The sequence below is a fragment of the Homalodisca vitripennis genome, chromosome 3 (assembly GCF_021130785.1).
Source record: "Homalodisca vitripennis isolate AUS2020 chromosome 3, UT_GWSS_2.1, whole genome shotgun sequence".
In the NCBI taxonomy this organism is placed as follows: domain Eukaryota; kingdom Metazoa; phylum Arthropoda; class Insecta; order Hemiptera; family Cicadellidae; genus Homalodisca; species Homalodisca vitripennis.
The window spans coordinates 10,124,155-10,138,684 of NC_060209.1; the positions used below are offsets into that span (position 1 = coordinate 10,124,155).

At 33.4% G+C, this 14,530-nt stretch overlaps 1 protein-coding gene across 2 annotated transcripts in view; it reads right to left on the bottom strand.

Annotated features, from left to right (window-relative positions):
• Window positions 1–238: 238 nt before the first annotated feature.
• The window catches only part of LOC124356577 (elongation of very long chain fatty acids protein AAEL008004-like), a 29,638-nt gene continuing 15,346 nt past the window's right edge, over window positions 239–14,530 (bottom strand). For both annotated transcript variants that reach the window (XM_046807660.1, XM_046807659.1), the window contains exons 5-8: window positions 13,825–13,881; window positions 9,152–9,257; window positions 7,883–8,019; window positions 239–1,337 (exon numbers count right to left, since the gene is read on the bottom strand). In XM_046807660.1, coding sequence (XP_046663616.1) covers window positions 1,155–1,337; window positions 7,883–8,019; window positions 9,152–9,257; window positions 13,825–13,881 — 483 coding nt within the window. In that variant the 3' untranslated portion in view covers window positions 239–1,154. The remainder of the gene's footprint in view (window positions 1,338–7,882; window positions 8,020–9,151; window positions 9,258–13,824; window positions 13,882–14,530) is intronic.

Sequence of the window (14,530 nt, forward strand, 5' to 3'; positions counted from 1 at the left end):
GAATATAAAAAACTTTTTCCAAACCTAGGACTATTTTTGTCTTTAATTGGTATCCCAGAGAAGATATTTTCTTTCCAATAGGAAAAAAAACCTTACCACTTGGGCATGCTTTGTCTCAGTACACAAATTTCATCGTGATATGTCAAAAGTTTACAGTTAGGACTTTTATTATTAGTACTAGAATAATGATTTACTATTTTTGAAATTAGACTTAAAATGCATAAATAATTTTTTAAACAATAGGCCTAAATACAGATTTTTTATTGTAACATTTACTGAGAACCATCCATATAAACAGTCAACAGTAATATAAAATTTATTTCTTTTTAATAGTTTTAGATTTTTTTAATGTATTGCAAAAATAATGTAATAAATAAAAAAATATAAATAAAATATAACTCTTGCACACGCTCTTTATTTTTAACAACTGTGAAATAACTGTTACATAGTTGTATAATCTATGTGTAATAAACAAAATATATTATATTTTAATCACAATATATTTTTATACTATACAGTCACATGTAGCAAACGTGTACACTTTTAGAACTAACAATATGTAACTTAGCCTAAAATAACATTATTTACAATTATATGTTGCAATGGTTCGAGTTTTTGTAAAATTTAAATGTAATATTTAATAACTCAGTTATATAATAGCGTTAATGACTAACTTTTACTCTTTAATTTCCAGAATAACTTTGAGGTATTATAATATGTTCCTTAAAAATTAAAATCAATTACGAAACTTTTGAGGAAATTTTGTATCTCCAATCACAATATAATTGATTATTCAACTTCAATAACTATTTTCCACAGAATGAAAATGTATGCTAAATTTATATCTTGTCAGTTTTTTGTACATTATTCTAGATGGGAACATAGGATAATCACCCTGATTTTTATAAAACTGTCTATTGAAGAAAATTTGTCTATTTATGCAGAAATTAAAAGTTACCAAAAAGATAATATGGTTTCAAACATTTGCCATCGTTATATGTTACAAAATAGTGTTACACTTTTAACATATAACGATGGAAAATGTCTGAATCACTTATAACCTTTCAAAATTTATATGAAGAAAAGTTAACAATTTTGAAAACTGTGTTCAGTGGATTCGTAAGTACATCTGAGAATGTTTATGTGATTCCCACCTAAGATTGTTTGTCTTCTTCTTTTGATTTCCTGGACCAATACGTCTTTCTGTAGAAGTCGATGAAAAGGAAGAACATGAAGACATCCTGCGGGATGAAGAAAGCCAGAAGATACTTAGGATACCCACAGTTAGTGTTGAATAGTGCTGCAAGGCCATGCATCGTTGTCACAATAAACTGGACCTGTAAGGGATAAAACATTCAGTTTCTTCATTCACCACCTATGGGTGGGTGGGATGTCTGCTTTTCTAAATATTGATTACTATTATCCCTGTCTAAGACCACAATAAACTGGACCTGTAAGGGATAAAACATTCAGTTTCTTCATTCACCACCTATGGGTGGGTGGGATGTCTGCTTTTCTAAATATTGATTACTATTATCCCTGTCTAAGACCACAATAAACTGGACCTGTAAGGGATAAAACATTCAGTTTCTTCATTCACCACCTATGGGTGGGTGGGATGTCTGCTTTTCTAAATATTGATTACTATTATCCCTGTCTAAGACCACAATAAACTGGACCTGTAAGGGATAAAACATTCAGTTTCTTCATTCACCACCTATGGGTGGGTGGGATGTCTGCTTTTCTAAATATTGATTACTATTATCCCTGTCTAAGACCACAATAAACTGGACCTGTAAGGGATAAAACATTCAGTTTCTTCATTCACCACCTATGGGTGGGTGGGATGTCTGCTTTTCTAAATATTGATTACTATTGTTCTTGTCTAAGACCACAATAAACTGGACCTGTAAGGGATAAAACATTCAGTTTCTTCATTCACCACCTATGGGTGGGTGGGATGTCTGCTTTTCTAAATATTGATTACTATTATCCCTGTCTAAGACCACAATAAACTGGACCTGTAAGGGATAAAACATTCAGTTTCTTCATTCACCACCTATGGGTGGGTGGGATGTCTGCTTTTCTAAATATTGATTACTATTATCCCTGTCTAAGACCACAATAAACTGGACCTGTAAGGGATAAAACATTCAGTTTCTTCATTCACCACCTATGGGTGGGTGGGATGTCTGCTTTTCTAAATATTGATTACTATTATCCCTGTCTAAGACCACAATAAACTGGACCTGTAAGGGATAAAACATTCAGTTTCTTCATTCACCACCTATGGGTGGGTGGGATGTCTGCTTTTCTAAATATTGATTACTATTATCCCTGTCTAAGACCACAATAAACTGGACCTGTAAGGGATAAAACATTCAGTTTCTTCATTCACCACCTATGGGTGGGTGGGATGTCTGCTTTTCTAAATATTGATTACTATTATCCCTGTCTAAGACCACAATAAACTGGACCTGTAAGGGATAAAACATTCAGTTTCTTCATTCACCACCTATGGGTGGGTGGGATGTCTGCTTTTCTAAATATTGATTACTATTATCCCTGTCTAAGACCACAATAAACTGGACCTGTAAGGGATAAAACATTCAGTTTCTTCATTCACCACCTATGGGTGGGTGGGATGTCTGCTTTTCTAAATATTGATTACTATTATCCCTGTCTAAGACCACAATAAACTGGACCTGTAAGGGATAAAACATTCAGTTTCTTCATTCACCACCTATGGGTGGGTGGGATGTCTGCTTTTCTAAATATTGATTACTATTATCCCTGTCTAAGACCACAATAAACTGGACCTGTAAGGGATAAAACATTCAGTTTCTTCATTCACCACCTATGGGTGGGTGGGATGTCTGCTTTTCTAAATATTGATTACTATTATCCCTGTCTAAGACCACAATAAACTGGACCTGTAAGGGATAAAACATTCAGTTTCTTCATTCACCACCTATGGGTGGGTGGGATGTCTGCTTTTCTAAATATTGATTACTATTGTTCTTGTCTAAGACCACAATAAACTGGACCTGTAAGGGATAAAACATTCAGTTTCTTCATTCACCACCTATGGGTGGGTGGGATGTCTGCTTTTCTAAATATTGATTACTATTGTTCTTGTCTAAGACCACAATAAACTGGACCTGTAAGGGATAAAACATTCAGTTTCTTCATTCACCACCTATGGGTGGGTGGGATGTCTGCTTTTCTAAATATTGATTACTATTGTTCTTGTCTAAGACCACAATAAACTGGACCTGTAAGGGATAAAACATTCAGTTTCTTCATTCACCACCTATGGGTGGGTGGGATGTCTGCTTTTCTAAATATTGATTACTATTGTTCTTGTCTAAGACCACAATAAACTGGACCTGTAAGGGATAAAACATTCAGTTTCTTCATTCACCACCTATGGGTGGGTGGGATGTCTGCTTTTCTAAATATTGATTACTATTGTTCTTGTCTAAGACCACAATAAACTGGACCTGTAAGGGATAAAACATTCAGTTTCTTCATTCACCACCTATGGGTGGGTGGGATGTCTGCTTTTTCTAAATATTGATTATACTATTGTTCTTGTCTAACCACCTAACACAATAAACTGGACCTGTAAGGGATAAAACATTCAGTTTCTTCATTCACCACCTATGGGTGGGTGGGATGTCTGCTTTTCTAAATATTGATTACTATTATCCCTGTCTAAGACCACAATAAACTGGACCTGTAAGGGATAAAACATTCAGTTTCTTCATTCACCACCTATGGGTGGGTGGGATGTCTGCTTTTCTAAATATTGATTACTATTATCCCTGTCTAAGACCACAATAAACTGGACCTGTAAGGGATAAAACATTCAGTTTCTTCATTCACCACCTATGGGTGGGTGGGATGTCTGCTTTTCTAAATATTGATTACTATTGTTCTTGTCTAAGACCACAATAAACTGGACCTGTAAGGGATAAAACATTCAGTTTCTTCATTCACACCTATGGGTGGGTGGGATGTCTGCTTTTCTAAATATTGATTACTATTGTTCTTGTCTAAGACCACAATAAACTGGACCTGTAAGGGATAAAACATTCAGTTTCTTCATTCACCACCTATGGGTGGGTGGGATGTCTGCTTTTCTAAATATTGATTACTATTGTTCTTGTCTAAGACCACAATAAACTGGACCTGTAAGGGATAAAACATTCAGTTTCTTCATTCACCACCTATGGGTGGGTGGGATGTCTGCTTTTCTAAATATTGATTACTATTGTTCTTGTCTAAGACCACAATAAACTGGACCTGTAAGGGATAAAACATTCAGTTTCTTCATTCACCACCTATGGGTGGGTGGGATGTCTGCTTTTCTAAATATTGATTACTATTGTTCTTGTCTAAGACCACAATAAACTGGACCTGTAAGGGATAAAACATTCAGTTTCTTCATTCACCACCTATGGGTGGGTGGGATGTCTGCTTTTCTAAATATTGATTACTATTGTTCTTGTCTAAGACACCAATAAACTGGACCTGTAAGGGATAAAACATTCAGTTTCTTCATTCACCACCTATGGGTGGGTGGGATGTCTGCTTTTCTAAATATTGATTACTATTGTTCTTGTCTAAGACACCAATAAACTGGACCTGTAAGGGATAAAACATTCAGTTTCTTCATTCACCACCTATGGGTGGGTGGGATGTCTGCTTTTCTAAATATTGATTACTATTGTTCTTGTCTAAGACACCAATAAACTGGACCTGTAAGAGATAAAACATTCAGTTTCTTCATTCACCACCTATGGGTGGGTGGGATGTCTGCTTTTCTAAATATTGATTACTATTGTTCTTGTCTAAGACACCAATAAACTGGACCTGTAAGAGATAAAACATTCACATTCAGTTTCTTCATTCACCACCTATGGGTGGGTGGGATGTCTGCTTTTCTAAATATTGATTACTATTGTTCTTGTCTAAGACCACAATAAACTGGACCTGTAAGGGATAAAACATTCAGTTTCTTCATTCACCACCTATGGGTGGGTGGGATGTCTGCTTTTCTAAATATTGATTACTATTGTTCTTGTCTAAGACCACAATAAACTGGACCTGTAAGGGATAAAACATTCAGTTTCTTCATTCACCACCTATGGGTGGGTGGGATGTCTGCTTTTCTAAATATTGATTACTATTGTTCTTGTCTAAGACACCAATAAAGTGAACTGAAGTCAAAGCTCTCAGCAGGGTATGTTGATACATCTACCATAGTAATGAAAAACCGCCAAGACGAACTGATTGAACCTCTGGTGCACATTACTAATCTATTCTATCAGGAGTTTTCCCACCTGCCCTGAAACTGTCAAAAGTGTAGCCCAAATTCAATCAAGGTGAATTGGGCCAAACAAGCCGGCAACTACAGGCCTATTTCACTAATACCAACCATAATACAAAAACTCCACTAAAGAGTGTAATGCAGGTTTAGGCTTTTTTTGTAATGCCCTTTCCACATTGGACAAAACATGACATAGGTTAACCATATATACCTCTCCATTATAATTTTGTTTGAATTATTTTAAATTAATCATAATGTTATTTATTGATAGATATTTAAAAATTAACTACTAAGAAACAACTGAATTATGGTGTAAATATATGTTTAATTTCATTTAGTGAGTTTACTTGAAAATTAATATTACAGAAGAGCGTAGATGTAAAAGTATCAATTGACATTTAACCAATGTTTCTCTCTACAATTAATATACCACATACTTTGGTGCTCCTCTCAACTTCAAAGAATAGTTCCTCCAGCGACATATTGCCAACTAAATTTATAGTGTTGGCTGTGGTGAAGGGACCTCGAGTTTACCACATAATGTAGACCTCGATTATCCGCATCCCCTTATTTTAAGTGTGGTATTACAAACGATGCCTCGTTTTAAAGATATGATGATGATTACACATACAAAACATCAGTTTTAGAGATATATTCCTTTACTTTATTGAATGACCGACTTTTGATGCATAAACAATGAAATAAAAAAATTAGAGATCTTATTTCTGACACAGTAACAATTAATATTAAAAAGCGTTTTTCAATGTGTATTAATTATATATTTGAAATTAAAAATCTCCCCAATTCTACGTAAACGATAATAAGGGTATGTAAAGTGTTTGGAATTTAACGTTGTTCTTATGTGGCTGCCATCAAGATATCCACTATTAAAGGTGGGTGGCTCTCAAGACAGAGCCTACAACTGAAAGGACTAGAATACGAAGGCATAGAGTTTTAATTATTGACAATTTAGTTTTTTAATTCTTCACTTTTAAATGTTTTTCTTTTATACAACAACTTATTATTTTATATAAGCCTTTGACACAATGCACCATGAGACCCTCTTGCACCACTTAGAGAAAATTGGAGTGTGGGGTCTCCCTCACTAAACTTTTGTTACATTCAGGATCAAGATTGTTAATAATGTAGATTTTAAACATCCTTTCAAACAACTTTACATGTCCTATGGTGTACCCCAGTGATCTGTTCTTTGCTCTCTTCTATTTTTTATCTACGTCTGTAGATTGAGTTTGGTGATTCAGCATGGGAAACTAGTTCAAAATGCTGATGACACAAATATCTGTATTAACAGTAAATCAGCATAGGAACTGAGAACAACATTGTATTCAAAATACATGCTTGCATTTAGTATTTCACTGAAATGAACTTCAAAATAAATCAAACTACACTAAATGATATAAATATTTATTTTTTAGCATGCTTTTGCAGTGTAGCAGGGTGTATTTGTCCTATTAGAAGAGACTAACTCGACAAATGTTCTGGGAATGTTTCTAGATAAGAACTTACCTAAAACAATTATGCTCACGTGTTGTGAGTCACTTCAGGCATCTATGCACTGCTTAACCTTGCAAAGTTCTGTTCTCTAGGACTTTTAAAATAATCTACTATGGCCATATCAACAGACATTTTGCATTTGGATTGGGATTTTGAGAAGGTTGGAAAAAAAATGGAGCGAGGCTTCAGACTCTTAAAAAATACGATCAGGATCATCGTAAAGATTAGTTATAATGAGCTGAGTAGGAAATTGGAGTTGCTGAGATTTTCCCAATCTCCATGTTATTGAGATGATCATGTACTGCAGACCTAAATGCATTTCGATTGTGAATGTTTATTGAAGTAATGGGATAATTATTATTACTCCCATATAAGTTCGTAGTCTTCAAGGGTGAGTATTGTAAAAATTAAAAAGAAAGCAAGTTAATCTTGGAAACTATGAGCTTGACTGTCTTTATACAATAATTGCTATTGGGTTATGGTCCTATAAGGTTTCATAGGTATCACCTTTTCTAGAAGTAATATGATGAGGTTATTCTTCACTAGTTAAGGCGATATCAGAAGATTATACCTATACTGGCCATTTTCGCATAACACAATGGCCTGTAAAAAAAATTCAATACCCAAAGCAGGATTGGATTTATTAAAATATTTTGGATTTTACACTGAAAGAAACTTTTTTTTACTAGATTTTCAAATTCCTAACCCAATTGAAAATGACAAAGATTTTCAATAATTTAATATTGAAACTAATTCTAATCTATTTCAATCAAATAGGTTACAATTTAAGATCAGTTTTTATTTTGCAAGACGTGTTTAAAGTTACGGTAGTATGCATTGTTAAATCATTAACTATCCGTTGTGACAAAAGTTTCTTCTTTCACTTTGCTCCCTATACTGTCTCCACTCTCAAGATATTAATAGGAGCTCCTGAGATTTGTTACGTGTTCACTAGTTACTAAATATAATGATTCTAGAAACAGTAATTATTTATACAGAATCAGAGAAAAAAGAAGCATGTAATCGACCAACCAGTTGTATTTCTGTGATGTGTTTTTTCCACCATATGTCCTTCTTGTACTCAGGCTTCACCAGCATGACTTGGTAGTAACAGTACATGATGGTGTGGACCAAAGAATTAACTGTGCCGAAGAACACAGAGTGGCCCCCTGGAACCAAACACATGTACTTACATATACAGAAGAAATGCATTCTTCAAAAATAATCAATTATAAATAATAATTTTTTATTGCCATTAAATACAATTTAGTACAATAGGCATTGTCAAAAATACTTATCTAAAAAATTAACCAAGTCTAAATAAATTAAAACAGATAATGAATAACATAAATACATCCATAATTTATAACTTGTCATAAGAAGCTGCCAAGGCACAACCTATGGTACCAAAGTATACAATATTTAGATAAAAATAAGACTAAACATTTTATAATTAATTCATTTAGAATAAAAACTACAACCAAAATTAATCATAAAAAACACAACAAGACACTAAGTGTTTATAAACATTGATAAATAAAATATAAACATAAAATTGTGTACAATTAGTTAAAACATATTGCCCTTAATACTAACCAATTCCATCTTCCTAATTCCAACCAAGTTTAAGCTGAATTAACTTAAAGTTAGTAATGAGTTCATAGGAAATGAAAGGTTTAGAAATTCCTCAACTGAATAAAAAATATTTGATTTCAATATTTGAAGTATATTCAGTTTAAATTTCGATAAACTCAAGGATCTTATAGTAAAAGGTAATTTGTTAAAAAACTGTATTTGATGAAATTTATGACATAAATTTGTTTTGCTCAGCCTAATTTGTGGCAGATCTAAGTTCAAATTTTCCCTCGCATCATACATATGTATTGCAACCCTATTAAAAAATGCACTTTAATTTTCTTTAACAAAAACTTTCAAGAGCAAACTTGCCAAATAAGTTCATTGTACAAGAAAATTATAAACTTTTTAGTGAACGTGGAGTAGAACCGTAAAAGATTCAGTCCTTAAAGAGTCAGAATGGCTGACAAATTTTCATTTTACAGTGAAAACTATGTAAAATTTGCTTTGCTATCTTTAATTTATTATTTATTTCCAAAAGTTCTGAAGAAAGTAAACAACTTTATTAAATGAGAAAATATCTAGTAAAATTTGTAATTGTGTTGTCAAGATTATCAGTTACTTTAATTTTATTTAAATATTTATTTTTTGTTCATATAATAATAAACCAACTCTGATGTATGTTGATAAAATTAAAAGTGGTACCAGAAATATGGGTATACATACCTGCAACATATTTGGTAGCAACCCAGCCAGTGATGACCATGCCGATGTGGTGGTATTTATGGAGGAATGTCACCTGTTTGTCCTTCTTTCTCAGAACCATGAACACCTTAACAGATCATAAAATTTGTATCTCAAAAATATGTGAGAAGTTTTATGGATATGCTTGGACTGTCTGACTATTACTAACAACTATATTTAAGGCATTACATTAATAATTTTGTAAAAAGGTTATTAGAAAGATGTGGAACTTCTGCTCTAATGCAACTTTTGTTCCAAAAAAAGTTTTTTTACGCTTTGCTTCTTTCTGTACTTAATGATTACATACACTGTTTCTGTAGCCTTTGTTTTCCTATTCGTTTGTTTAAGAGCAAACTATAGTAAAATGACGGTAAGTTTTACTCTATAAGAGCGTTGTTAAGCTTTAAACACTTTTACGTTGTTATTTAAGCTGTAAAACCATAAATAATGTCCCATTTTAAAGAATTATATAATTCAATATGCATCCAAGTGCTTTGTTACTGGAGTAACAAATGGCCTTATATTGAAAAACCTTCACCATGCCAAGGGCGCAACCGACATCTTGAGTAGGGGGGTTTTCGCCCTAATCCAGGAACCTTGGATCAACAGAGGTCACATCAGAGGATTGACGACTCAGGTTGGCAATCTCATACATGATCTTTCAATTGAAAATCCAAGAGCATGTGTTTTAATTTCAAATTAAAAACATATAACTTTCCCTGTTACAGAACTAATCTCGGAAGACATGGTGGCGGTGTCTGTGAATGTAGCCTTACAACAAGGGGATAAAGAGGCAATCATAGCCTCAGCCTACTTCCCCAACCCTTCTACAAACTGCCAACCAGTGGAAGTATAAAGACTACTGCAGCACTGTGGAGAGAGAGAGGTGTAGCCCTCATTCTCGACTGTGACTGTAATGTTCATCACACCTTCTGGGGAAGCACCAACATAAACCCAAGAGGTGAGGATCTCCTGCGTTTTATGTTCTCTAATGACTTAGTTCTAGAAAATAGAGGGTCTAGCCCCACTTTAATACAAGAAAAAGACAAGAAGTTCTGGATATAACTTTATCTAAAGGACTCAAAAACATAAACATAGTAAGGTGGCACGTTTCACAGGAGACCTCACTTTCAGAACATTAGTTTCGACATAGAGGCAGGAGTTGAAGTAAATGCGACCCACAGGGTTCCTAAATCCACCAACTGGAGGGGATACCGAGTGTTCCTAGCCGAAGAGTTGGAGGAAATAGAACCCTACCAGAAAATGAACTTGAATTAGAAAAGTCTGCTCAACTAGTTGAACAAGCTATCATTAAGGTGTATGAGAAAAACTGTCCTCTAAGACAAAACAGGCTAAAGAAAGATGTGCCGTGGTGGACTGGGAGGTTAGAACACTTAAAAACAAAACTCTGAAATTATTAAAATGGGCTAAAAGGAAAGATGACTGGATCCCTTAAATTCATGCCCTAAATGTATATAAAACGGAAATTATAAAACATAAAAGAAGAAACTGGAGGAATTTTTGCAAAAAGCATCAATAGTCTACCAGAGGCTGTCAGGCTTCATAAAACTCTCCAAACCGATCACTCTTATCCATTGGGGTCCTTAGCCAAGGCCAATGGTGTCGTTACAGTGAGCAAGAGGAGGCTTTAGAGCTGCTGTTGGAAATACACTTTCCGTGCGGTCACTTGACTCGAAATGAGGATTCTGATTCTCTAGTCGGAGAGAGATCTGGTCGGGAAGTAGCTAAGTCCAGACAGCGGTCAAAAAGAATATTCACATCTGAAAGAATTAAATGGGCAATAGGATCCTTTAAGCCATTTAAATTTACTGGAGTGGATGATGTTTTTCCTGCCCTTCTTCAAGAAGGGTTGGACGTCTTATTAAATACTCTTGACTATTCTGTTCAGAAGCAGCTACGTCCTAGGATTTATTTCAAAGAAATGGAGGACGGCTCTTGTGGTGTTCGTGTAGAAAAAAGACAGGGATCTGACTCAACCCAACTTGTACAATAAGCTTAACCTTCTTCATGATACAAATTATGGAAAAAATAATCAGTAGACAAATTAGAGATGAAACCTTACAAGTACACCCACTCAGCCTATCTTAACACGTGTACGTAGAAGGTAAATCAACTACCGCCGCTCTCCACAGCCTAGTGGAAGCGGTGGAGAACACCTTCAATGAAAAGGAAGCCCTAGTCAGTGTCTTTATGGATACTGAAGGAGCTTTCAACCAAGTAGCATATCAATCCATGGAAGCAGCTCTGGAACAGTTTGGAGTTTCCCTGGATGCTGTCAAGTGGATAGTAGCCCTTTTAAAAAGCAGACAAGTAACGGTCACTATTAAGGCCCAAAAAGGCTGTCTCCAGGGAGGGGTTCTGTCTCCCCTCCTTTGGCGATGGTGGTTGATGATCTTCTAATTAAAGCAGAGATGAGGGGGAATAAGTCTACTATGCTATGCTGACGACCTAGCGTTTATGAGTTACTGAAGAATTTTACACTTATCTTACGGGTAATCATGATGGCAATGATAACATTTTTGAATAAATAAATTTGTAAAAGCAAGTACAATTATGTGATATTTTAACATGTCTCATAGTAACACGTAGCTATAGACTTGAAGTTTTGTGTACAACCTCAGTGAAGCCTTATGCCACGCATTGTGTGGCATATTCCCACCTAGTACGAGTATTATGATGATTTGTGTGCCCACATGAGTTCTGAATGATGCTTGTGTCCAGTGAAGAATTCCTAATTGTCTATATAATAAAAGATTTATAAGGTGTTGCCATAGTTGAATACTTGAATAATTCTTCAATAATTTTTTTCAGATTCGTGATCATAATTTTTTATGTAGAACTGTCATGATTTGTAGACTCTATAAGTATTAAGAACTGGTCAAATTGTAATTTCTTCCTTGATAATGTGACATATCTTGTCAATCATCCTGGAAATTCATTTACATCCTTTTTCCAATTTTTATCCTTCTTGTAATATGTAACTCAGACATTTGGCACCCCGAGCAATAAAGCTGTTTCTTCCTTCTAATTGAACATTTGGCACTCGGACATTTGCTACTCGGACAACTGGAACTGTTGAACTTTTGTACATATTTTGTTACTTGAACATTTGTAACGAGGACCAATAACCAATCCCGTTTGTAGACAACTAGTACCTGGTTACTTATATACTGTTCAAAACATTAAATAGGTCAATTTGAATCAGCCAAAACAGCATACTACTTATTAATAGAAACTCACATAAAGTACTGACTCATACTATGGGGTAACTCCTCAGTCAGAAACCTTAACAGAGTTCATACACAACAAAGCTATCCAAGTCCTGGCTGCTCTAGAACCAATGTAAAGCTCCAGAGACGCCTTTCGAACACCCCAAATAATGCCTGCCACTGAGCTATGAATCCACAAAGCTATCACTTATGTACACCAGAAGAACGTACAAAATGGAAAGAATCTACATCTCATGATGTTGTATCATAATACGTTACTTAACAAGCTACACACTGTACTTATACAACTTACATCATTTTTTGAGGAGAACCAGACCAACATTGAGCGAAACTTATGGAATTATCTATAATACAAATAATTAAAATGTTCAGGGAAATGTTTTAAAGACACTTCATGACTTCCTTGAGTAGCAGCCTTTCTACACCACTGAAAAATTCCTGAATTACAATTCTAATTCCTGGAGGCCTCTGTTTTATGCATCATTTAACTACAATAAGTATAATAAGTATTTTTGTATAATAAGTTTAAGTAATTTCTTAATTCTATTGCTGTTCTTAATTAATATACTAAAGAAGAATTGAATTGAATAGAATTGAAAATCTCTTTATTCATTGAATATACATTTTTGTATATAGAACATCATCAAAAATTACTTAACTAATATACTTATAAACTAAGAGGTTATAGTGTGATAAAATACTCTAAACATATATTCAATCTAATCACAAATTCCCCAATAATTGCAGCTTTAGCCACAACACATATTAATTTAAAAAATTCAGAAAGAGTCAATAATATTGTAAATAATTAAAAAGAAACATTTTAAAACTATAGGACTATAACAATAATATTTAATTAATTTAATTTAAAAAACATAAATCCAGTTTTATAAAACTCAATCATCAACATGATTACAGTATGAGAAACAAAAACAAGTTCCAGTGCCCTTCTCAACATCTCACTCTTTTAGAAACTGGACTATTTTATAAAATAATTAATTAATTTAACAATTTACCTTCAAATTTAACTTTAGAAGAGAACTTCAGAATTTTTTGAAAGTGACTTGAAAAATTGTTTATTGAAGCCTGTCCTTATAAAATTTCACATTTTTGCCCTGATTTCATTGTATAAAACTGTATGTTATTATTTTAACTGTTATTGTAATTTGTCAAAAATACTGTAATTCTTTAAATTTGGTATTAGATACTAAAAATGATGTGTTATGTTTACAGTTGCATTGCAACGTTCTATTGTGAGTCTATGTAACAAATAAATAAAAATAATATATTTAATAAATCAACAATAATTTAAATAAATACACAAAAAATCCAAGAAGTTTGTGTATTGTATAATCAAGTAGTTATACTGATAGGATAGAGATATGAGATATATGTTATACTTACAGTATCCAACAGATCCAGCACTTTCACTATAAAATACAGCCAAGTGTACCAAGCAATCTGAAATGTAATGTAAATGACTATTTAGTATAAATGAGAAACATAATTTTTATTTTGAACTGTTTTAATGTTTGTTTGAGGTACATTTATAATTGAGATACAACAGCGTAGTTAAAAACTGTTTCATTCATTAACAATATCTTACTTTTTAAAGAAGTACTTCCTACGTGATGAGTTAAGAGAATTACAAAAAAAGTAATTTTTGTATGTATTTATTACTTTGTAAAATGTATTTGATTTACCTGATTTTCTACCCAAAATTCATTCTCATTCAAATAAAAGACATAAAAAATATAGAATTCCAATAAGGTAATCTAGGTATTAGATTGATTTAGTTCAATTATACTTTGGGAAAGTTTGTTTTTTCTATTAATTCATTTAACTGTAATGCTATCCTTACTGATGAATTTCTAATGCTGTTTACTACTATTGTTCAACTTAGCTTATTTCCTTCTATAACTATATCCTCGAAATCTATTTGAATTCTGGTAGCCTGTTTTTTTTTTTTTAATACTTAAACCTAAAACTTAATGAGAATGCTATGCTGTATGCAGTATATTAAATTGTTTGACAAGGACGTAGCCAAGGAGTCCGGATCCCCCTCAAATTTAAAACTTTTTCAATTACTTTTTTAGTAAACGATTATTAT